The sequence below is a fragment of the Silene latifolia genome, chromosome 1 (assembly GCF_048544455.1).
Source record: "Silene latifolia isolate original U9 population chromosome 1, ASM4854445v1, whole genome shotgun sequence".
In the NCBI taxonomy this organism is placed as follows: Eukaryota; Viridiplantae; Streptophyta; class Magnoliopsida; order Caryophyllales; family Caryophyllaceae; genus Silene; species Silene latifolia.
Genome location: NC_133526.1, coordinates 110605510 through 110631914, shown reverse-complemented (window position 1 = coordinate 110631914; position 26405 = coordinate 110605510). Strand labels below are relative to the sequence as shown.

Sequence of the window (26405 nt, the reverse complement as noted above, 5' to 3'; positions counted from 1 at the left end):
AACTAGAGTTTGACATTACTGTCGTTTGCCGGTGGTAATCAGTTGATCCCTTAAGGTCACACTTATAGGACAATTCCCTTAATGGATAAGTTAATTAATTGTATATCGATACAAGTTAATTAACTCCTTAAAACTAAACAATTTGTTTTGTGAGTGAGAATAAGTATCTTATTGTAATTTGATTAAATAAGATTCATTTTAGTAATTAAAATATTTTATTACTAAAATTGATAATTGTTTATGAAACAATTAAAATAAGAATTATTGGTTAATTATAATTATAAAATATTGTGAATTATATTAACATGACCCGTTTTATGCCATGTAATTGTGAATTGCTAGACAATTTGTTATATGTAATTTAATTAATTTATATAATGATATTTAATTGTTAAATATTCATTAAATTGATTAATAACATTTTACATACTACATGTTACATATTGTATGACATTTTTACAAATGACAAATTTGACAAACATAAAATGGATGTCCATTTTATGAGTAGACCAAAATATTGGAGGGTTTTTGAGGTTAGTGAGTGTTTTATTTTAATTGTTAAAATGAAACATAATCATTACCTAAAAATAGCCTTTCATGCCTATGTTTTTAGCGAAGAGAAAAAGCAAAAGGTGAAGGCCATGCATTGGCCTTCTTCACCTCCCATAACCGGCTCCCCCTCCTCTATAATGAGTAAAATGTTCTCATTGTTCTCTAATACAATTTCATCATTCTTATATACTTCTCCCAATTCTCTCTAAAAGAGTTTTAGATCTTATGAAAATTGTTCATCTAAATTCTAATATTACATCACATTATTACTAGTGTAGTAATATAAATATTATTAGCATTGTTAAGCATCACTAATATATTAATCTAGTTAATTAGTATATTAGTATTAAGGGTAATTGTTTTGGGTGCAACAAGAGGAGGATCTCTACACTTGAGATTTTTGGAGGATCATCCATAATATTTAAGCTCAAGAACAAATAAAGAAGGTGTCCTTATTTGTGCCCAAAAATTTCGAACCAAATACAATGTAAGGAACATTGTTTTCTTTTATCTCTTATTTTAGTTATGCATGCACTAGATCTTAAGTGACAAAGTTAAAATGTTAATTAGATCACTATTAGAAATGTCTAATAATAGGTATATGAACCTAACAAAAAGTACAACATTCTTCAACTATTGCTTGATCGGTGGCTTGAGATTGATAATGGGAAAGATGGAGTGGCCTTCATTGTAAATGGGGGCTTGGTAACGAGGCTGACTAATCACTTTAACCCGAATTTCAATAAAGATAACACCTACAAACCGGTTAAAGGGAGCAACCTCCTTGATATGAGCACTATGATCAACAAATTCCATTGGGTCAAGAATGACAATCTTGACAACAAATATGAGTGGCTTATCAAAGAAGCTAAGTTCTTTGTCTTGCCTAGCAATATTTGTCGTATCTCCGTCCGTAGACCAAACTACCTATTGCCCGTCTCCAAGGAAGCCTAAGTGATAATTAAGCAACATAGGGAACCAATTGCAAAGCCCTCCTCCTTCTTCATTGTGACTCCACCATATCCTTTAGCCTACCAAGAATTCAAACCGAGTAGCTCTAATGTCATGGTAGGCAACGACTATTTGACCCAATTAATGCAACAAATGCATAAAGAAGCTCACAATGACCGGGTGAATGCTTACTGCGCCCAATATCCACCCCTACTACATCTAGCTAGGCAAGGACTTCTTGATCCTTCATGTCATTTGCCTAGTTGGGCGGATAAGGAGGCATTCTTCCCAAGTGCTTCTCAAGATACCGAAATGGATAGTCGGGTGGGTAATGGAAAGGAGGTTGTTATTGTTGAAGACGGGGAAGGTAGTGATTCATGCCAAGAAGAAGAAGAGCAAAGTTCAAGTTCCAATGATGATGATGAAAGTGGTGAATCCTCCGGGTCAGTGGAGGTGGATGATGAAGAAATTGGTGATGATAATTCCGATGATGATGATGGTAATGATGCCGGTGATGAGGATGTCGTAATGAGCGACAATTGAGGGTTGACAAGGCTTATTGGAGGATACCACAAGTGCGGGGTGGATTACTTGACTTCAACCTATTCCATTGTGAGTTTCTTACACCTCCTTTAGCTTTGTCTCTATATCATGTTTTTAATCTTTATCTTGAGTATTTGTTTTGATTTTTAGCAACATTTAAAGGGCTCCCGCCTCAGTTCCATTGAGGTGTCATATTTTGTTCCCAATTGAAAAATCCAAAATGACAATTAGGATTCATGCATTGCATCCTTTCCTTGTGCATGAACTCCCTCTATTTTTACACTAGAAATAGTGTCTTACTTGATTTGGGGAAGTTCATTCACAAGAAATGCGAGTTAATTCAAATTAGCTCTTTGAACAATCGAAAGCATGCATCATATAGGGTAGATTAGATTGCATCACTTATATATATGTCATATAGTTTGCATATTAGTGTAGAAATCATGCATTTTTATTTAGCTTGCATTGCATAATTTCCTATTATATTGGCCATTAAGAACAATGCTCATACTAGTGTGGGGATGGAAAATTCTAACTTAACTTTTAAAATCAAAAATGATAAAAATTGAAAAATTTCGAAAAACACAAAAATATGCTCTTTTATCCCATAAAAACAAAAATTCATAAAAATTTGAAAAATTTAAAAATACAAAAACATGTTCATTACTTTATAGTGTAGAATAGTATATTGTGTATATACTGGTGTTTGTTTGTCTTCTTATCACATTGGATCGACTACGCCACATCCGAGGCATGAGGAATATGAAGACCGCATGGTATGATCTTTCCAATTTCCTTTTTCCTCTCTGTGTTAATGACTATGTGACTTTATTTTGGATTGATGCGGTACAAACCAATGTGATCTTAGGAGTTGCATTTAGTTTATATGGCATACTAGTTGATAAAAGCATGTGCATTAGGTTGTAATATATGTTAGTTGCATTTTAGGAAAAAAATTGTGAAAACATCTATTTGGGAAGCTTGACAAGTGTATATAAGGCCCTTGTAGATACTTTTTCTTCTTGAGACTTTGCTCATTAGAATACCTCTAAAACACCTTAGGATATGTCATGTAGTATCGTTTGACCCATGGACTAAGTCCTAGTCAAGAGTACCTTGTGAAGTGATGACTCCTTGGCTACCGTTTATTCCAAGGTGACCCTTGAAACCATGCAACCATCTTCCACTTCTATCATATTTTGTCAACAAAAAGGGAATGGGCACAAAAATCTCAATTTAAGTTCAAGTTTCAAAATGAAAATCAACAAGTTTGCACAAATTTGCATCAAAGAAAAGAGGAGTACAAAAATAAGAACTCCTATGCTTCAAATAAAAGCACCCTCGTTACAAATTGGGGTGACTTTGAAAATCTTCAAAAAATGCAAAAGTCGTAAATTGTCAAGCATCAAATTGCCAAACATCAAAGAAATGGCAAAGAAAATTGTTCTCAAAAATGTCAAATGCCACAAGAAATTGGGGGAATAACAAAATCAAATGCAAACTCCCATTATGAAACTCAAAGTACATTGATCCCTCTTTCCATTTGAACCCACTTTTGTGCATGGTGGAGAGAGGACGACCCTTCTTCTTGTCTAGGCAAGAGGGGGAATTTCGCGATCCTACAGTGTTTCTAACATCATAGGGAGTCTACTCTGGATAAAAGCATTTAGCAATTGAGGACGAAGGTACCCTAGCTTGACACAACTTGGAGGTGATTTGTTGGTATCCTCCTAGGCTTAGTAGTTTGAAGAAACCATATCTATAATGAAATGTGTACCCTTAGATTGCTTCCCCCTTAGATAATTTCCGCCACTTAGATGAGGAAAGTGGATATTCATTTTTTTAGATGCATCAATTACTTGTTTTGTGTGCTTAATTCTTGGATGTATCGCCATTTTGGCAAGCCGCACCTTGCCTTGCAAAAAGACATCTTACCTCATGGGTGTCTTGTTGTGAGTTGAAGGGGCGGAGTGAGACCCGCTAATTGTCTCATATCGGTTATATTAGTAGGCTAGTTTAAATAAAGGTCATAGTTTTAGTCACCTCTTTACTCGGGACGAGCAAAGGTTTGGTTTGGGGATGTTTGATGTGACTCATATTTGAGCACATTTAGTCCCCGAATTAACCTCGTTCCCATACTTTCTAGCATATATTAGGGTCATTTCTTATCTTTAGTTTCCCATTTTGCATATTCTTTGAGGTTTTGTGTCCTTGGTAGGAGAGGATCGCTAACCTTGCATTTATGGAGCGAAATGGAGCTAAATGGATCGCATCTAATGACCAAACATCGAAGAGGAGACCGACACTAGAGGTCTAAGCAAATAAATAAAGTGAAATGGGCAATGATGAAAAGATCCTTGCATCCCCAACACGATCCCTGCGGATTGTTAAGGAGCTAAACAAGAGGAGAACCATGTGCCATGATCCGAGCGGCCTGAGCTCAGGACCAGCGTCCCAAAGGCAGAATCCAAGCATCTCCTAGACAATCCGAGCGGATCTTCTTACAGGACCAGCCGTGCTTCAGGAGAGGACGAGCGGATCCTGGTGGGAGTTGCAGCACGATCCGCGCATGTCCCTCGGGATTAGCAAGATTGTTATGTTTTCCTTAGGGTCTTAATATTCATTTAAGCCCTTAGTAACTCTAATCCTTATATTTAGTTTTAGTATAAATACCACATTGTACTACCTAGATTATCATCAACTCTTAATGTCATCTTAATCATATCATAATCCTTCTCTTAATTTAGTCTTAATCAAAGTTGTAATATACTTCTCAATATTAATCACATCTTAATCTTTTCTTAATTCTCTCAATTGTTCTTAGTTTAGTTGGGTAATTAGAAGATTATTTGGGTTTATTGGAGGATTGGCAACCTTCCATCAATCATCAAGTTTACTTCTATTATTCTTTGCTTTATTATTTGGATCATCTCAATAGGTATAATCTCTTTTTATCCTTGTTTAATTATTGTTAATCCCATCATTTATTCATCATATTTTGCTTTGTTAGTATGATTGACAACCTTATTAGCATGCTAAACTTGATCATGAGTGAGTAGTCTTTTAGCTAGGGTTAATGGGGAACTAGGGGAAACAAACATGGGGATTGATCTATGCTTAATCTAATATGTTTTCATAATTAAATTGCTTGCTTGTTGTGATTTCAACCTATGCACATGTTATGTTTGATGACATGCGAGCCTATGAATCCTTGCATTTTTTACCCATCTCTTATCTTTTCAATGAGGCTTGTAAGACATAAACCAACTTGAGCCTCATTAGACCATACATAGAGTTGAATAGGAGAAGACTAAGTCGACTTGTAGGTGTTGTACAGTCTAGACGACTCGGCTCCGGGACCTAAATCTTCCTAGGGATTGTAAGATATACACTAACTCGATCCCATCACAACAATAAGTGCTTGCTTCTAATTAAGAACATGTTTGTATGATCTATTTCCATGAATCCCTTATAAACCCATGACACCCTAGTGCCTTCAATCAATTGTTTACAAACCCCTTTATTTGCTTACTTTGTTCTCATTCATCTTGTTGATTAGTTTAGATTATATCTCATCTCAACCCATAATTTGTGACACCCTAAGACATACACTACTTGCAACTGAAATCCTAAATCAATACCCGTCCCTTGGGATCCGACCTTTACTTACTTCTTTACTAAGAGTAGTTTGTGAAGTTATAAATATTGTTTTGATTGGTAGCTTTTGACGATGAGTTTATAAACCAATACCAGGCTTCTTCTAATATTCCAAATGGATTCTCAAAAACTTCTAAAGCTGTTGTTGCTCAATTTCTTCTACTAATGGTGTTTCTATGATCCCCCTTCTTCGTATAGAGTTTAGCCTTCTTGCGGTAGCTTCAATTTCAGGGTCAATTTGGTGTGTAGGTTGACCTCTTCTTTGTCGCCTACTCATGCAAAAGACCTACACACTTGAAAGAAAGGATTAGTAACAAAGGGACCTAGTCTAAACTTGAACTTAAGCAATTAATATCTAGCCTTCGCTCCCGTGCAACAGCGCCAAAAACTTGATGGTTAATGTTTAAACCTCACAAGTGCACGTGAATTCATTGCACAATTAATGGTCGAACCACAAGGAGCAAGTAGAATACTAATCGTTACGTTCACGCGTTTAACTAAGTCAAATAAAACAAGTTTGAATGATTATCTAAAGAACTAGACTAATTAGCAAGAAAAGAAATAAACTAAAGTAAACTATGGAATAAGAAAGCAAGCTAGTGAATAAGATTTACTCACGTTAACTAAGGCCTATACTATGGCACGACTCAACCACCAACATTCGTAATAAATCATGAGTTCCTTCAACTAGTTGTTAAGGGGTAAGTGTAGTGGGTGGAGACGCCTCTAATTCGCCCACCAACTCCCTTCCGGGTTCATGGTGGGACACTAGTGATACCGAATCAACTCACTCCCGGGCTCATGACTCGATTTTCCCGGACTCAAAGACTCAAGGCTCACCAAAGTGGGTCCACTCCGCTCACCTCTCAACATAATCAAGGGCTTAAGCCCGCGATAGACTATCGATCATCCCTACCCTTCTCCCGAAGGCAAACTTCAAACTGACAAACAAAGGCACCCCCACTTGGGTTCCCCCTCCAGGGCTCAACCCAAGTCGGCACACGAACTAAAAGGGTAATGTAATCAATCCCAGCCTAACCAACTCCCGTTGGTGGACAATGGTCAAAATCGACAATTATTCCCAAATAGACACAACAATTCAATTCCTTTGTTTAAACCCAACAACCCTTCCTCGACAAATAATTTAATGAAACTCAGTTAGATAAAGTACACCATGTCTGGGTTTAATCGCACCCTAGTAAAGAGACTACTCACTATTCATGTTGATTAAGACTAAACAATTGATAAAGGTGGAAACTTTGCAATTAAACATGGTATTACATTGATTCTTACAACTAAGCATGCAATTAATTATATGAAAGGAGGAGTATTGACTAATTAAACTCAATCCAGATCGTCTGTCCCAAAAGTTTGTCCCAAACTCTGTCCCACTCACCAAAAGACGCCACGTACACTAACAAAAAGGTAATCAAATAACAATCACGTGGTTGTGGCCCCACAATGTCAATCAATTAAAAAAACTGAATTGCTATGTATGTAGTCCACGCGCTATGGGTAATATATCCTATTATTATATTAATCCGTAGTAATTAGCAGTAATTAGGGTTATTAATGCTTCATATTTTTATCTTTGCCCATCAATTTCTAATTAATCAGCATCATCCTTGGCTCCTTGACTCCTTGTTACTGTAAGTCGCAATCCAGATCGTCTGTCCCAAAAGTTTGTCCCAAACTCTGTCCCACTCACCAAAAGACGCCACGTACACTAACAAAAAAATGAAACTAGCAGTAGTCACGTGATATTGGCCCACAGATTCAGTCTTCTACAGAATTAAACCACGCGCTTACAAGTCAAATAACCAAAAAAAAGCTGTGTTTTTCTAACAAATAAAAGAACAAAAAAAGAAAATGAAAGTTTCCATGGTATTCACGTGCCAAGCTATTCATTTGGCCAAACTTCATCTTCAAAGCCATTGTATCTCCTATGCATCTTCACATAATTTTGCAGGAGACCATCAATTTTCAAGATAGGTTGTACTTGTATGTACCAGATCTACTACTATTACACAATCTCATGAATCCAACTGGTAAGTTTGTCTCAGTTTTGTTGTTCTTGTTGATAAAACAACATAATTTTTTATCTATATGGTATATTATTTTGCCATTGTGATTTTTTTATTTTTAAAATTATAAAAATAAGTTTAATTGATAAAATTATAATTCATATTACTTTCTTTAGGTTAATTGTTTTTTCACCTTGGAGGAGTTAGCTAAAGACACACACTGACATTGTTTAAAGGTAAGTCAAATACTTTAATTTCAACAATCAATCCTTGAAAAGAATACTAAAAATTCCTAGTACATCTGCACTTTAGAGTTTAGACAGAACTAAGATTTGAATGCTTGTTAAATTAAAAATCAAGAATAATATTGATGGCTTCATCACTTCATGCCTCCAATGTCCAAATTAGCCATGTCTTTCTTTTCCATGTGGTTGGTTATCCTAAAATGAAAAATTAATCGTATTAGCTAAATGAAAGTTTTTAAATAGTTTAAAAGCAAGCTTGTAGACATGTAAATTACCTTGTTAATTTGATGCATTGGCTCTAAAAAATCGTACATCAAGCTTTCCGCAACTGGATAATCCATTCTCAACAAGGCTTGATAACTATGAATCTGATTGCTTGCCTTGAGACATGAAAAAAATAGTACATCAACTTAATTTGGAGAGGTGAGAATATCAAAATGACAAGAAATAAAACTTACTTGTGGTTGCTCGACTAAGACATTTGTGAAGACAGTTTGAGTTTGTGATTGTAGCTGAGCATTTGTGGACATAATTTGAGTTCCTGATTCTAGCTGAGCATTTGTGGACATAGTTTGAGTTTGTGATTCTTGCTGAACATTTGTCGAATTGACCTGTGAGTGATTCTAGTAAAAAATTTACTCATATATAAAGCAACTATTAATAATCCATATAAAAGAAACTTGTAGTTAATTTTCATACCTCATTGACTTGCGAATGAGTAATTTGCTCTTTTTGGAGCAATTCTTTAGCTTTAGCTGCTCTGGGTTTTCTAGTTTTTCTTGATACTTCAAGCGCTCCTTTGGGCCTTTTGCTAGACTTCCCAGATCTAGGTTTTGCTTTAATGCCTCTAACAACTTTCTGTACGCCAGTAGAATCCACAACCATATTATGATCTTGAACTCTCACACATTCATTATTTGAACTCAACCCAACCCTTTCAAGCAGCTTAACGAGCGTGTCTTTAACCTCTTCATATTCATCCTCATTTTCGGCCGCTCTTGTGCTCAAGCGCATACCTAAGCGACATAAATCCCTGTAACGTCTTCCCACTATCACTTTTGGATCCATATTAGTTGTATTTTGATTGTCGCTCATAACACTTCCATTTCTCTTGCCTTTTTTCCATCTTGCTAGTATGTACTTGTTAGGAATTCGAGTGATACCTCTAGTGCTAAAAACCTTTAAAGCATGGCTGCATAACATTCCCCCAAATTCAAATTTCCTACATGAACACAAAATAGTATCTTCTTGTGTGTCATATGTGACACTGTACCTATAATGTTTCTTGTAGGGACAAATTATATACCTTAAAACAACCTCTGTCTCACTATTCTCGGCAATGGTACTATTCTCAGCAATGGTACAGTCGTATGACTTAGATAATTCCGTCTGAAAGTGTTTATAGACGGTTGGTGTATAAACACTTGCGGCGTGTTTTAAAATTTCAACAGGGAAGGGTAACACCACATTTGTTTGGTCGGCTTTAAAATCAGCTGTTCTCTCATCATAACGACGATCATTAAGCAAACGCTCAAAATGCCAAAAAAATCGTCGTAAATCATGTTTATAACTTACATAGTGTTTGATGACTTTGTTCATGCTCTCACTTCGTTGTGTAGTAGTCATATCAGCACAAAAAGTGTCCCTACCATAGACCAATGCCCAATTTTCTTTCTTGTTGAACATTCTCTTCAACCAGTCGTTATCTTGCAGATCATACTTTATGAGCATGTCATTCCAAGCATGTAAAAAGTCATCTTCATGCTCGTAATCATAAACACAAGAACTGAAATCCCTTGAGAAATCTTTGAACTTAGCAAACACATGACTCAAATGAATAGCTGCATTCTGAAAGATATGTCACACACAAAGTCGATGATATGTTTCTGGCCATTGAGAAACTAATGCTTTAGCCATTGCAGCGTCTTGATCTGTTAATATGGTCTTTGGTAACTTCCCATTCATTGCCTTAGAAAATGTATCAAATAACCAAACAAAAGTAGGCGCGGTCTCATCATATAGCAAAGCAGCTCCAAATATTGTTGTTTGTTTATGGTGATTTACACCAACAAATAAAGCAATTGGTCGCCCATCTTTGTGTTTTCGATATGTAGTGTCAAAAGAAACAACATCACCAAAGTCTTCATAATCGGTCATCATTTTCGCATCCGCCCAAAATATATTGGTTATTAAATCATCCTCATCCACTTGTATAGCATAGAAGAAACTTGGATCCTCTAATTGCTTTTTCTTTGGAGGTACTCTAACACACCACTTGTATCACCAGACATTATTTCTAAAGTACGCTTGGTTCGTAAGTGATTCTTATAATCTATGTGAGTAAATCCAAGACTCTCTCGCCCCCCTCCTTGAGTAGCCATGAAATCGAAACCAGATTTAGGACGAATCCCACTGTCTTCAATCATATCTATTTCTGCAGCCTGAGCCAAAGCCATCTTTCGATGAGACCTAAAGTGATGTGTCTTGCTCGGAGTTGACAAATTATGGTTATGCTCAGCAATGAATTTCTCGACGCTGTATCTACCAGTTCTTCGACAATTAATTTTGAGCTTTGCCGGACATAAACATCTTGATTCTGGTCGAGGGTTTTGAAAAACATTATCACGTTTATCTTGACCTCTTACACCCTCACGTGAGCATACAAATAGTCTATCCAACAGCTTCCCATTTGCATTATTATGAAACTTACTCTTACGAACTGAAAAACCGGCTTCCAAGGCATAAGTATTGTAAAATTGATATGCTTGATCTTCTGTGTCGAACTCCATCCCTATCTTAGGTATAATCTTTTCAGCTATCTTGGCATGAATGACATCTATATCATCAATGCCGATACGAGAATCTCCATCAGCAATAATTTCTTCTTGCTGAAATTCTAGACGACGACGTGGTTGCGACTCTTGTGAAACATCCATGACAGGCTAATTCAAAACGTAAAAAATAAGATTAAGTTACATCATTAAGATCACATATCTCATTTGGTTAGTTAACCCTTTTACTTTTATTTTGTTTATCATATTATATATTAAACTCTTTTCACTTGTGATGACAGATTTTTGAAGTTTTGAAAAACAAGGTATTTGTAGACGGAAAATATCAGGCACGGGAGGTTCACAAATACACATGAGCATGCTGAGCAGAAGTAATTGAATGGATATCTATCACATAAATATTTTTGCTCATGATGTAGTTTAATTATTAGATAAAGCATCCAACTGAAATTACAAAATCATTGGAATCAATCAAAGAACATTGTACTGTTACTCGAAAAAAAAAATTACAGTCTAATGCATGAAAAAGCCAATTTGTATTGATATTTGAATTGCAAATTAAAAAAGTATTTGAAAAGGGCGACTTACAGTAACAAGGAGTCAAGGAGCGAAGGATGATGCTGATTAATTAGAAATTGATGGGCAAAGATAAAAATATGAAGCATTAATAACCCTAATTACTGCTAATTACTACGGATTAATATAATAATAGGATATATTACCCATAGCGCGTGGACTACATACATAGCAATTCAGTTTTTTTAATTGATTGACATTGTGGGGCCACAACCACGTGATTGTTATTTGATTACCTTTTTGTTAGTGTACGTGGCGTCTTTTGGTGAGTGGGACAGAGTTTGGGACAAACTTTTGGGACAGACGATCTGGATTGAATTAAACTAAGAATGGTTTATTAGAAAAAGCGAGAGACTTTAATACAATTAAGACAAAGATTTAGATTCTACTAGAGGAACAATTATTCATGTAATTAATAAAAGAAAGATGATGAAACACTAATTAAACCAGTTTCTAACATCAACTTTCACATAAAGGAGAAACCTTTATGAAGAAACTAACCAAATATTCAAACTTTGAATCAACTAAAATGTAAACAATTGACCAAAAGGAAAGGAAGAGAAATGGAAATATACCAACAATGAAGAAACTTGGTGAAAGAAAGCTTGAATCTTTGTAAATTGATAAAGGATAGTCACAAATTACAAGGATTAATTGTATTTCTCTCACTAAGAGTTGTTGTATGAAAGTGGGTGGTGAAAATTCTGAATTTTGAGCTTATATACTTTGGTTACAAAAGGAGTAAAACGACCTAAAATAATGTCGTTTAAGCAAATAAGAGAAAAACGAGAAAAAGGAGCTGGGCACGACACTCTGAGCACGGCACATCACGTATGGCACGACGCTTTAGTTCGAGAACAGCACGACAACTACAGCACGGCTTGGCGGTTTGAGCATGGTGCCTTAGTCCCTAATGAAAACGACAAGTTAAGAATGACACGGCACGGCACCTCTTGCAACTTCTCTTCTTTCTTTGTTTTGGGCACTTTAGTGACTTATGTTGAGCCTCCATTTTTCCTGCAAAAGCGATGTAAAGCGAGCAAAACCGAACCATATATCCAAAAAGGCAGGTTTGAGCAACTTAAGCAATTAAGTCATTAATATGCACCTAATATGCATACAAGTGAGCAACAAATGAAGGTTTTAGGCATGAAAAGCAAGTAAATAACGGAGTTATCAACGCTTTAAGGGGGAAAAAAGGAGTATTAGTGTTAGGTTGAGAGTTTGAGACCGAGAGCCTCGCTATACTTGCATAACTTTGAACTCCTCTGTAAACGCCATTATCAAACAACACAAAATTGTACTTACTAAAAATGTCTTAACTTTATGTTTAAGACGAAAATATTGCGAACATTATCGTATATCTCGAATCCTTCTCCCTTTTTATTGTAATGTCAATATATCTGGGATCTAAACAAAATAAGAAATTATATGAAGGCAAAATAAGAGCTCGGGAAATCAGTTTCACAATAGGATTACAACAACAACAACATTACCCCAGTGCCTCAATGGCTCCCGCAAATTGCGGGGTAAGGGGGGGTCGGATGTACGCAGCCTTACCCTTGTGTTAGCAACACAAAGAGGCTGTTTCCGAATGACCCAAGATGAAAATTGCGTCGAGAACTGCATCAAAGGACAACTACTTCACAAGAGAAAGAAGCGCAGCCACTTTAGTGAGCCAGTTTCACAATAGGATTGTAGAAAAAAAAAAAAAAGAATACAGTAAAACACTGGTGCTTTTAAATTAAAGATTATCCCTGGAAATCACTTGAATGAAGGACAGGAACAAAAATATGAAAAACAAAAAAAACTGTACAAGATGTCTTATTTAGTGCGCAAATCTTCACCACAAAACTCAGTATACAGAAGCAGAAGCCCTTCTAATCTAGCTATTTGCACCTCTGAATAAAGAAAGCAGACTAACGAAGAGGTTGATAATGTCGAGATACAACGAAATAGCAGCCAGGATGTACTCGTCATAGGTATATCGCTTTATGAGGTTGTCGGTATCATACACGATGTAGCCACTAAAGATGATGGACCCCACACAACCATAGATCATCTCGCCAATTTTGCCCAACGGGAAGAGTATCTGTGTGCATTGCAGACACCAACTAGTTAGTTTTCTGAGAGACGGTTCATCTCAGATAACAAAATAAATTAAATGTGTTAAGCGGGTAATTGAGGGTAATTGGAGCAGATTGAGTGAGACTGTCTCTTTTGAGATTTGTAAAATGTGAAAACACGGAGAAGATGGGATACCTGAATTATGCCAAAGAGCAGGAGCACAATCAAAGAACAAAACAAAAATGGGCCAAGGAAGTTGAAGTCATGGCCTCTCTTGGCTGCCCAGAATGTGTAAAGAGTGAGACTAACGACGACTGCAGCCGTCAATATGACAGCCTCCAATATGGTTTTTCCTGTACAAAACGAACGCATTAGTGAGCCAACCGTCCCCCATTGCCAGCGCTTGCTACGTTGCAATGGTCACAACTCACAACTCACAACTCACAACTCAAGCAATTGTGAGCCAAATCTACGAAAAGAGTAACAAAGCAGGACAAACACAAAAACTTGGACAAAAACAAAACTCTTAACAACCAGTAATGATGTAAAACTCGATTGCAAGACTGAGTTTTGACACTGCCGCACAAAAAGTTTATGGTCATTAAGCAGGGTATAACAAGGACAATCTCACCATGAGACAGTCTCATATTTGTGAATCATATGTCAGTGCAGGCCCTGAAAACAAGGTAACTTCAACTACAGGAAATTAGACTGCTCGAGTTCTTACCATTAGTGTAAGCACAGCTCAACCCGATGGAAAATGCAAGCGCAATAGTGAAAATCCCCAGAAGCAAGAAGTTTACTGGATGCGTCTGATGGTAGTAAGACAATGGGCACAACACTACATCACACAACGCAAACATTAATTTAGAAACTCCTTTTTGATAACTAAGTCGCTAAAATGAGGACTGATCAACAGTTATACGCCCACAGAATTGTGCAAGACTGCAAGAGGTTGGAATCTCGGGAAAATTTATCACAATTCCCATCTTGCAGAATTTCACTATGTGACAATTATCAAATAGTGAGGAAGTCGTAACTATATATCAAAAGCCATCTACAATTTTTTTCATCCAAAATCCGTCTTTGAAAATTGACAATTAACAAAAAAGATTCTCACAAAAGCTCGAGACCTATGAACAGTCCATCCTGATTGCTACAATTGAAGACAAATTCTTCCAAATTAAAACAAACCAGCAAAAATCCTAAACGAACCCACGAAGAAATCATTGTAATTCCGAGAATCCAAGTAACATATCAAACAAACCCACAAAATTCATGGATTGCCAGCATCAATCTATCACAAGAAACTCCAATTCCGGACAATATTAACAATATACATACATCAGACAAACTCACAAGAAAAACAGCAAGCGTCGATAACAACCCATCACAAACAACCCAATTCAGAACAAATGTAACAAAAGTTATATACGTTAAAACGACTCCTGAGAAAAACCTGGGGCATTTACAACAATCTATCAAAAACTATCCCAATATCAAGCAGCAGCAACTTCAACAACTATTCAGGTTTTTCAATGGCTCCCTAAATCCCTTACATATCAGGGTAAGAATGGTCGGAAATAAACAGGCCGACTCTGTGCTAACAACATATAGAAACTGTTTTTAAATGCGCGAAAATGATAATCTTGCCGAGAATTACATCAAAAAAGAAAAATGATAACGATCAATTTAATGACTCGTTTTCTTTTATTCCATTAGAATCCAAAATCCAGAAATATGGCCCGAGTTTTTGGTTTTATTGGGAACGAAAATACAACACCCCCAATTTCAAACATACCAAAAATAAAAATTCAAACATACCCAAAATATTCTATCACATTCCAACTTTATTTCCACAAAATCCTGCAATACAACACACATTGATCGATAGAGAGAGAGAGAGAGGACTTACAGATGAGAGGGGTGATAATGAGAATGATATAACAAGCATAACCCCCACTTGTCTCTGTGAAGAAATGAGAAATGGGTTTAGATGACACCACAAAGGCCCCAACTGCAACAGTTGCCAACAACTGTATCGCGACTATCGAGTAAACTTTCCGGATGAAACCCCATCTGAGATCCGGGCTCTCCGACTGAGCCGGGTACAACTGCTGGGACAAACCACTCTCCACATCGTCCTTCCGGGACCACATTTTTGCTACCTTGCTTTATCAGAAACGAGATACAGGAGATTTATTTGCGTCGGAGAAATGAAAAATTCTCTATATTCGTTGAATGAGTTTGCAATTGATCAACTCCTGCTCATTTGAATGGTGTCAAGTGGCTTTATTTATTGAGGAATAATGGAGAAACTTATTGACCAGTCTATCAAAGCTTAAATTATACGGACTAAATGAACTTATATAGACTAGTATAATTTAATAGTGTCAACCTGTATTTAATTTTGTAATATTCTATTTCAATATTTTATTATTTTTATCAAGGTGGCAACTGGCGAATACAAGAAGGTGACATTAGCCTTGTAGAAAATGTAACTTGTAATATTTCAAAGGAACTTCCAAGTACAAGATATCCGAGGAAATCTGTTGAATAGCCATGAACAAAGATACCAAAATAAAACTATACAAGATGTCTCCTTTACTGCACACATTAAAAGCAGGAGCCTTGCTGATCTAGCTATCAGCAGCTCTGAATATAGCAAGCAGAGAAAGGAAGAGATTGATAATGTCGAGGTACAATGCGACAGCAGCCCAGATATACTCGTCATAGGTATATCGCTTTATGAGGTTGTCAGTATCATATACAATGTACCCACAGAAGATGATGGACCCCAGGCAGCCATATATCATCACACCGATTTTGCCCAACGGAAAGAATATCTGCATTGTAGAAGCCAGTTAGGTGGTCTTCTAAGGGAGTGGCTCATATATAAATGATGTGAGACGTACAATTAGTAAGGGTTGAAGTAAATGTGTTAGTGGGTAATTAGCAGATAAATAGAGCATATGCACAGAAAATGCTTAGAGTGACCGTCTCTTTAGAGAGGTTGTGAGCAGTGAAGGATGGAAAGGAACAGGTACCTGAATGACGGCAAAGATGATGAGAACAATCAAAGAGCCAAACAAGAAAGGACCAAGGAAGTTGAAGTCATGGCCTCTCTTCACTGCCCAGAAAGTGTAGAGAGTGAGACTGACAACAACTGCTGCAGTCAAAATGGCAGCCTCCAGTATTACTTTCCCTGTATATATGAGTGTGTCGTGAGTCCACGGTTCCAAAATCCGGCTTTTGCTAAGAAGCAATATAAACTTAATCATCACTTAAGAAGCAGAAAAACACCAAAACTTTGACACAACTCCTTCAACCAACAATAGCAGACAGGACGTAAAAAAAGCCTCGAACTGACAGGTTCTCTAGCATAAAATCATCAGGCAGAAATCAACATATGTATGAATTAAAATCACGTGCACCCAAAAGTTTTGAGAATATTAACACCATGGATTTTTCATTTTTACTATCTTCACGATTGATTCTCAGACGGCATTCACGGAACAAAAAAGAATTTTAAATGCTCATTTCACAATGAATGTAAAACAGTTTCAACACTGGAACCGTGGAACGTAGAAAGTGTGCCATGTCAAAAAGATATCAGCCTTGGTTACTTGCTCTAAAACAGTCTCAAATCAATTTAAACTTGCCTTATTATATCGTCTTAAACCATTAAAAAAAATACAGAGAACATAGGAGTCAATTAGACAACCAACCTAGCTTTGTTATATACAAGAGTAAGGAGTATATATTAGAAGGCACCAAAAAAATTCATAAGTGTAGACAACCAACCTGGATTTTGGTTGCAAGTAATTGGTAATGTCCAAAGATAAAAATCCAGATTTACGAACCAAGGAGCTGAGAGTCTCTAATAACCCATAAAATCATTTACAGTAACCCTTTATTTGGATAAAGGAATTTGGAGGGAGACAGTCTTGATTGTTTTGGTAGCAAAATGGAAGTGGAGGGATTCGGAGAGAAGCATGTTTATGGATTCCTCTCTCCATTCCCCCCTCCCCTCCCTTTCCCATCATTTGTTGTACAAGATTGTGTCAGTAAGACATGAAAGTATGAAATTAAGGTGAGTTGAATTAGAAAAAAGGGGAGAGTACCACTGGTGTAGGCACAGGTCAAGCCGACGGAAAATGCAAAGGCGAGGGTGAAAATCCCGAGAAGCAAGAAGTTGAGAGGATGCTTCTGATGGTAGTAATACAAGGGGCAGAGCACTACAATCCCACAAAACAAAAAACCCTAAATCAGAAAACACCTTATTTCGTACAGTACCTGAAAATTAAAATAGGAAGGTGAGAGAGAGAGAGAGATTGATAAATACATAAATAAATAAATAAATAAATACCGATTAAAGGGGTGATGATAAGGATGATATAACAAGCAAGACCCGCATTAGTATGAGTAAAGAAATGAGAAATAGGTTTAACAGTGACAACAACTGCACCGACTGCTATCGTCGCCAACAACTGTATTGCTATTATGCTGTACACTTTCCTTATAAAACCCCATCGGAGCTCCGGACTCTCTAACTGTACCGGGTACAGCTGTTGTGAATGGGAATGGGACCCGCCACTCTCCACGTCATTCTTCCTGTACCCTTGTTGCCACATTCTTTTCTTTCTTTATTCCTTGCTTTCTTTACAATTACCAGATGAATTTGATTGCTAAGGAAAGGGGATTTCCTTATTTCAGAAAAGAGATGATGAACCAAACTTGTCTACGACTATATTCACAGAGGTTGCGTGGAAGTGGCAAGGAAGATAACTGTCAAGATTCGGCAGCAAATTCAACTCAATTCAATTATGTGCGGTTTGTGTCCTTCATTTCGATACTGGATAGTCCGCCTTCATCACGCCATTTCTTTCTTTGTTTTACTCCTACCCCTCATTAATCATGTTCCACATTCCTTTTTTACACTTAAACTCGGTCTGACACATTTTCGGGTTATTTCGAAGCGGTCATTTCAGGTTTCGGTCTATCTCGAGTCATTTTCGGGTCAAATGTGTTGGGTTATTTCGGATTCGGGTCTTAGTCGGGTTAATGCTTAAGAGAGAAAAAGTACGTTTTGGATCATCGTAAATAATATTAACTAGATCTCGGAACGAGATTACTAATGATTTGGGAACATATTTGGGTATGTCAACAATTAATGTCGGACTAACAAGAAATATTTTCGCCCATTGAGCCTTTTTATATGCGATTTATTCATCTTTTTTGACACGCATTTTTATGCATTTTAGATATTATTTCACTATTATCTTTCGTGCGTTTGTTACTCTAGGTACTTGTTATAACTTCTGCAGGTTTTTGGTGTGTGAATGCATGGCAAGTCCCTTCAATAAGAGGTGAAATAAGCTTCCATTGCTAGTCTCGATTCAAATGATGCTCGAAAATCATTCTTTTGGAGTCTGTAGTGAAGTAAGAAAGCTTGTCGAGTAAAAGAAGAGCTTCACATTACTAGTGCTCACTTTGAAGAGTCATAACTCGATTTCTACAAACGATAATTAGGTCATTCAAATTGTAGGTGAAAGTTTATGCTGTTAGCTTTCCAACGCCATCGAAAATGCTCGATTTGCCCAAGTAACGACGAAATGGCATCCTTTTAAAGTTCAGTGCGCGTTGAAGGAAATGCGCAGTGCAAGTCGATCGACAGGACCTTATTGGTCGATCGACCAGATGACCCTCGACACAAGGGCCTTTGATTTGGAGCTCGAGAAAGATGTCGATCGACTAGACTCGTGTGTCGATCGACAGGGCCTAAAAATTCGATCAACTGGGCTCGTGTAGTTGATCGACTGAGCATGCTATTTTGGCTGGATTTCTACTCGTGACTTGGGCCCATTAGTTACTTAATTATCTTAGTTATTGGACTTAGTATAAAAGCCAGTTTCTAAGCATTTTGTTAGGGCATCTATTCTACTGTTAAACATTTCTTACGTCGATTTCTTCTCTACTTTTGATCTAGAATTTGTAACCTCTCTACTACTCTACTCTTGATTTCCTCGGTAATTTAGATTAATCTGTCTTTGTTCATCTTGAATTCTCTTTACTTATTTACATCTCTCTTTATTGCTTCGTGTTTATGCTTATTTACTTTGATCATTCTTTAACAATGAATTCTCTCATCATCTTTATCATTATTACTATTATCGTTAATTACATCATGAGTAGCTAAATTTATTGCTAGAATTTAGAGAATCTGTGGATGATTAGTCATCATTAATTAGGTTATTAGATCGGTCAACACTACTTTGTCTAGACATAGAATGCTAAGGTGAACGAGACCTTATCTTTAGTATCTATGTCACACTCTGCTTTGTGATTTGTTTGACCAAGGTATAAAGTGGATTCGAACGGTTTCCAAGCACCTCCTAATTGCTTGGTGGCGACTTCATACAAATCGCAAATAGCTCGTTTCGAGACCTTCATCAAGACCACACGAACCGATCCAAAACGATCGGTCATGTAACACCCCCTTCTTACCCGGCCAAGGTAATGGGAGGATGTTACCATCTTGGTTTTCCGAGGCAGTGAAATTGGAATTACAATTAAGAAACATTATATATATAAATGACAAGTTAGTGAATTACATATGAATAATTGTATAACAAAAGTAACCACGACACATACAACCCAACTACCAACTATGTTATCCGACTATGTGACTTCACTTCAAGTCCAAAGCGCGGCCCGGACCCCGATCACATCAACAAGCAAACCTGTACTCAATTGCTCCTCATATGATAGAAAATATCATATGGATCGACACAAGCCACCCTGGAAATATGTGACAATTACACACAACCCAAAACACGCTAGTTTCGATAAATAAAGACATGCATAAGACACAAGATGATATGTAAATATCCAACATGCCAATGACATACAACAAATATGATAATACAATCGTTAACCGACACCGTGACACACTCAGCCATACCTGTAATACTCCGTATTTATAAGTCTTGGGGTACTCTATCGAGTAGGCCTTACTCTGTCGAGTAAGGGAGTTTTGCGAAATAAAATAGTTTCTGACCTGTTGGGTACTCGATCGAGTAAGGGGGCACTCGATTGAGTACCTTAGCTACTCGATCGAGTAGCCAGTTTACGGGGGCTGTTTTGTCGGGTTTTGTTAATAATGCGATTAAAGTATAAAACACTTCTGTCATTGTTTCTAAATCACTTTTCAAAACCTAATCACTGTGAGAAGAGAAAGCAAACTACGTTCATCACCTTAATCGCATTGTTAGCAAATCCCGGAGCTTGAAAGGTCGGATTTCACCTTTCTTTACATCGTTGTGATCCTTGCGTCGAGGGTAAGACCTTTATACCATTTTTATTATATTTCTCCAAAGTTAGTTAAACCCTAATATTGGGAATTGGGGATTTTTTTGTGTCATGTGCATAGTAGTGATTATGTGTTTGTATAATTAGGAGGAGGATTCGTAGAGGAAGCTTTTTGATATCAGCTGTGAGATCGTCTGATTATTGTGCTTTCCAAGTAGGGTTTCCCTACTCAGTATTACTTACATAATGTGTGGTGATTGTGCTGTAATTAGTGTAATTGGTTGATTCAGACGGTTGTTGATATTGTGATTGTGATTGTTTGTCTGTGGTTCTCGAGATGCGTTCTCGGCTGAGTGGAGTCACTTGCGGGAGTGGCTTCACGCCCTAGTTTCGCCCTTCGTGGAACCCGCCACGGAAGGGGATGTGCACATTAATGGGACAGGTTTATCGCTCGGTATGATGAGCGGGGCTTAGGTGGGAACGGCTGCGGTCCCCCACTGGCAGAGCTGGTCCAGTGGACAGTCGGTGACGGAGATGGAGTGGAGTGCCTGATTGTGTATGATTGCTTGAGCTGTGTTTATTGTTGTACTGTTGATTATATCACTTGTGTAAATAGTACTGACCCCGGTTTAATGTTTTTAAAATCTGCGGTGATCCATTCGGGGATGGTGAGCGAGATATTGATTGAGCAGTATGAGATGAGTACTTGGGATATTTGGGATGGCCACGATATGATGATAGAAGTCTTCCATTTGTAGCTTAGTATTTCCATAACATTTCGATTAGATCGATGAAATGATCGGTTTGAGAACATGTATTTGTACTTTTGGTTTTGGTTTCGAGTTTGTAACCTTTCACTAAGTAATTCTATTTAAATGTTGTTTATTCATTGTTTATTTGATTATCATTGCCTCGGGTAACCGAGATGGTAACGTCCTTATACCTGGGTGGTCCTGGTAAGGCACTTGGAGTATGGGGGTGTTACAAAATGGTATCAGAGCGACGATCCTGAAACCTGTAACCAATGAACCCAATGAATATAGGGAGTCAATTAAAATGAACCCGGGGTAAATGTTGTAGGAGCTAATGCAAAGGCTTGGGAGACGTCCTAAAGTCACGACCTCGCCCTACAATTTTGAACCGGTCACATGGGGGGAATATCTGTTAAGTCGTATGTGTTGTTTATTCGCTTGTGTGTGGATGTAATGAGGTGTGCTGTAAATGTTGGATGTTGAAGTAGAAGTTGAGAATATGGATGAAAGATTGATGAGATATATATATATATATATATATATATATAGAACTGTGTTGGAATGAGAAGCATGTTGAGTGATTACTATGTGGCATTGATAACATGATATAATTGTTTGTTAATCGCATGAGCAGTTGAGTAGCATAGTATGCTTAGCTATGAAATGATATCGTGTTTATAAGTTGTTTTACATGTTAGAATATGTTATGGCATGCGGGTAGCATATTCGAGTTAGCATGACTCGATCGAGTGGGACTGACTTGATCGGGTGGGTATTTGACGATTTTACGACCAGAATCGAGTTTTAGGGTACTCGATCGAGTAACTAGGGTACTCGATCGAGTAGGGGGTCACTCGATAGAGTAGCCTGGCTACTCGGTCGAGTATGTTAGAGGTCAGAAGGTCTGTTTGTGTTCTGGAGTCGAGGTACTCGATCGAGTATGTTGGGCACTCGATCGAGTAGCCTCTTACTCGATCGAGTAGGTTGGGGCACTCGATCGAGTATCACCTGGGCAACCTGTTTTCGTGTTTTGAGGTTTAGTGCACGTGTTTATGTCTACCCTTTCTTATATATAGCTTCAAGATGCCGCCTAAGAGAAACGCTTACTATGCGAGAGCTGAGGCCATGAATACGGATGATATTGTTAAGATGTTGGAGCACCAGGATGCTCTTACTGAGGCCTTAAAGAAAGTGAATAAGGATAAGGAGGTTGATCACTCTAAGATCAGCCTTTACATAGCTAGGTTCAACCCAAAGGAGTACAAAGGGACCGAGGAACCAAACCTTGTTGACAACTGGCATCGTGAGATGGAGAATATACTAGACCTGGTTCATTGTCCTGATGAGATGAGAGTAGAGCAAGCTGCGTTCTACCTGAGGGAGGCAGCTGGTGAGTGGTGGGATAAGGTGAAGGTGAGTGCCAAGGAGATGTATGCCAACCAAGGCTTACCTGCTATACCTTGGGATGAGTTCCGTAGGGCCATGAGGAAAGAGTTTGTGCCAGAGCATGTGAGAAGTAAGCTGAGAGAGGAGTTCGATGGGTTTAAGATGACATCTGACATGTCTGTGGCTGAGTACTATAAGCAGTTTAATGAGAAGTCTAGGTATGCTGAGGATATGGGTTTGAGTGAGGAGAACCTGGCGCTGAGGTTTGAGAGGGGGTTGACCCCTAGGATCATGGATAAGCTACCTGTAGGAGTCCTTACTGATGTTAAGGAAGCTTATGAGAGAGCTGGGAGAGCTGAGAGGTTAGTAGAGATGGCTCAGGAGAGGTCAGATGTTGAGAAAAGAAAGGCTGAGAGTGAGGGTGGTGGCCAATCTAGTCACAAGAAAGGCAACCACAATCAAGCTAAGGGGTTTTCTGCTGGGTCAGGGTTTAGTGCTGGGGCTTCCTTCGGGCGTGGCCGTGTGGGTAGCAGTGGTAGTTGGGGTATGACTTGTTTTGGCTGTGGCGGTGTGGGCCACAAGAGACATGAGTGTACGAGTATGCCTGGAGCTTTTCAGGGAACAGCTCGGGGAAGCTATTCTCAGGGACCTACACAGAGTTATGCGAGCAACAGACCAAGTGGGTCATGGTCTAACCGGGGAAGTCAGAGCTATCAGGGTGGAGGTAACCGCAATGGCGGTAATTCTTATCAGAAACCAGCTACGAACAACAACAACAATCAGGGGTCGGGTGCTAAGCCGGCCACATCAGCCAGTACTGTCCAGGGAGGTGGACAGAAGACCAGTGGAAAGCTGTTCATGATGGACAAGAAAGCAGCTGAGGAGGATGCACATGTTATCACCGGTACCTTTCTTGTTAACGGTATTCATACCTTTGTTTTGTTTGATTCGGGGGCTTCCCAGTCGTTTGTATCGTCGAGTCATGTTAAAAGGTTGGGTTTGAGAGTATATGAGTCTGTGACTGAGAAAGTTTTTATACCTTCGGGAGAGTCTGTATCTTGAGGGAGGTTGTTTAGAGATGTGTCTATGATAGTCGGGCAAGTTGATCTACCTGTAGACTTGCTAGAGTTTCCTTTTAACGGTTTTGAGATGATAGTCGGGATGGATTGGCTGGGAAAGTATAAAGTTAAGATAGTCTGTCATCAAAAGAAAGTGTCTTTGAGAGGGCCTAAGGGTGTTAGTGTGTCTTATCGTGGGTTTTTAGTCAAATCCAAAGTTAAGTTGATTGCAGCTATCACTTTGAAGTCTTATCTGAGGAAGGGATGTCCTTTGATATTGTGCCATGTGAGAGATGACCGGATAGAGAGTCCGACAATTGATGAGATACCAGTGGTGGGAGAGTTTGCCGATGTTTTTCCTGACGAGATTCCGTGGTTGCCACCGAAGAGGGAGATAGATTTCACCGTTGAGTTGAAACCGGGGACGGGGACAATCTCTAAGGCACTATACCGGATGGGTCCTAAAGAGATGGAGGAACTCAGGAAGCAGTTAGATGATCTGATAGAGAAGGGATACATTAGACCTAGTGTATCGCCGTGGGGAGCACCGGTTCTTTTCGTGAAGAAGAAGGATGGGAGTTTGAGGTTATGCATAGATTACAGAGAGCTGAACCGAGTGACGGTGAAGAATAAGTATCCTTTGCCAAGGATAGATGATCTGTTTGATCAGTTGAGTGGTGCATCAGTCTTTTCCAAGATTGATTTGAGGTCGGGGTACCATCAGGTGAAGATTAGAGAGGTGGACATACCAAAGACAGCTTTCACGTCGCTGTATGGTCACTATGAGTATGTGGTGATGCCGTTTGGGTTATCTAACGCACCAGCAGTGTTTATGGATTTGATGAACAGAATCTTCAGACAGTTTTTGGACAAGTTCGTGGTGGTGTTTATCGATGACATCTTAGTCTACTCTAAGACTAAGGAGGATCATCTGAGGATCGTGTTGCAGACTTTGAGGGAGCATGAGTTGTATGCTAAGCTGTCCAAGTGTGAATTTTGGTTGGAGAAAGTTGCTTTTCTGGGGTATGTGATCTCTAAGGAGGGAGTAGTTGTGGATCCGGCGAAGATTGAGGCAGTGACAAAGTGGGAAGCACCAAAGAATGTCGCTGATATTAGGAGTTTCTTGGGTTTAGCCGGATACTACAGACGGTTCGTGAAAGATTTCTCCAAGATAGCTAGACCTATGACAGCGTTGATGAGGAAAGAGAACAGGTTTCGTTGGGATGAGAGTTGTGAGAAAGCGTTCCAGACATTGAAGGAGCGTTTGACCACAGCTCCTATCTTAGCATTGCCTGAAGGGATTGAGAACTTTGAGGTTTATACAGATGCCTCAAAGAATGGGTTGGGATGTGTGTTGATGCAGAACGGTAAGGTGATTGCCTATGCTTCTAGGCAATTGAAGCCGTATGAGGAGAACTACTCTACACATGATCTAGAGTTGGGTGCGGTGGTGTTTGCTCTCAAGATTTGGAGACATTACCTTTATGGGGCGACCTTTAAGGTATTTTCAGATCACAAGAGTCTCAAGTACATCTTCACTCAAAAGGAGTTGAACATGAGACAGAGGAGGTGGATGGAGCTGATTGGCGATTATGACATGGATATTATCTACCATGAAGGGAAAGCCAATGTCGTTGCAGATGCTTTGAGTAGGAAGAGTGTAAACTCCCTGTGTACAGCTCTATCTTTGATGAGGTTGAGAGACGAGGTGGGGAAGTTTGGGATACATATGATTCAGAGAGGAGATATTGTGGGAGATTTGACAGTGCAGCCTGATCTTTATGATGATATTCGAGGTAAACAGGCTTTAGATCCTAAGATGGTTGAGTGGAGAGCTGGAGTAGAGAAAGGGACAGTGTCCCGATTTTCTATTCACACAGATGGTAGTTTGAGGTTGGATGGTAGGTGGTGTGTCCCTAATGATGAGGAGCTGAAAAAGACAATCATGACAGAGGCACATTGTACACCATATTCAGTACATCCAGGCGGAGACAAGCTATACAAGGACTTGAAGAACACGTTTTGGTGGCCTGGGATGAAGAAAGAAACAGCTGAGTTCGTGGCCCGTTGTTTGACATGCCAGAGAGTTAAAGGGGAACAGCGACGACCACAAGGTAAGATGCAGTCGTTAGAGGTACCTGAGTGGAAGTGGGAATCCATTTCTATGGATTTTATCGTGGGTTTACCAAAGAGTCAACAGGGTAATAACATGATATGGGTGATAGTGGACCGACTGACCAAGTCAGCTCACTTTGTTCCAATGAAAGATACATGGACTAAAGCACAATTGGCTATGGCTTATCGAAAGAATGTGCTTAAGTTACATGGAGTCCCTAAGGACATAGTGTCTGACAGAGATGCGAGGTTTATATCACGGTTTTGGAAAGAGTTGCAGGAATCTTTGGAAACAACTTTGAAGATGAGTACAGCTTTTCATCCTGCGATAGACGGTCAGACTGAGAGAACAATCAAAACTCTCGAAGATATGTTA

The 26405-nt window shown here is 38.5% G+C and overlaps 3 protein-coding genes and 1 long non-coding RNA gene across 5 annotated transcripts; 1 reads left to right on the top strand and 3 right to left on the bottom strand.

The window, feature by feature from the left end:
- Window positions 1–7365: 7365 nt before the first annotated feature.
- LOC141608443 (uncharacterized) lies at window positions 7366–11307 on the top strand. The gene is made up of 3 exons (XR_012526999.1): window positions 7366–7751; window positions 7904–7963; window positions 11046–11307. It is a non-coding gene; the product is annotated as an uncharacterized LOC141608443 (long non-coding RNA).
- LOC141608434 (protein FAR1-RELATED SEQUENCE 1-like) lies at window positions 7977–11039 on the bottom strand. Of its 2 annotated transcripts, XM_074427794.1 has the most exons (4): window positions 8672–11039; window positions 8431–8583; window positions 8248–8352; window positions 7977–8167 (listed from the first exon to the last, which is right to left on the bottom strand). In XM_074427794.1, exons 1-4 carry the CDS (start codon window positions 9701–9703, stop codon window positions 8132–8134), a joined length of 1326 nt encoding a protein of 441 aa, XP_074283895.1. In that variant the 5' UTR covers window positions 9704–11039; the 3' UTR covers window positions 7977–8131. The 2 variants fall into 2 exon arrangements, with proteins under 2 accessions (XP_074283895.1, XP_074283891.1); XM_074427790.1 differs by lacking the exon at window positions 7977–8167 and having other exon boundaries at window positions 8174–8352.
- Window positions 11308–13135: 1828 nt separating the features above from the next.
- LOC141608430 (protein LIFEGUARD 2-like) lies at window positions 13136–15811 on the bottom strand. Its single transcript, XM_074427786.1, has 4 exons — window positions 15323–15811; window positions 14135–14248; window positions 13603–13760; window positions 13136–13432 (listed from the first exon to the last, which is right to left on the bottom strand). The coding sequence occupies exons 1-4, from the start codon at window positions 15564–15566 to the stop codon at window positions 13226–13228; spliced, it is 723 nt and encodes a 240-aa protein (XP_074283887.1). The 5' UTR covers window positions 15567–15811; the 3' UTR covers window positions 13136–13225.
- An 82-nt stretch (window positions 15812–15893) lies between these two features.
- Window positions 15894–18350, bottom strand: LOC141608423 (protein LIFEGUARD 4-like). Its single transcript, XM_074427783.1, has 4 exons — window positions 17777–18350; window positions 17532–17645; window positions 16455–16612; window positions 15894–16253 (listed from the first exon to the last, which is right to left on the bottom strand). The coding sequence occupies exons 1-4, from the start codon at window positions 18039–18041 to the stop codon at window positions 16047–16049; spliced, it is 744 nt and encodes a 247-aa protein (XP_074283884.1). The 5' UTR covers window positions 18042–18350; the 3' UTR covers window positions 15894–16046.
- Window positions 18351–26405: the final 8055 nt, after the last annotated feature.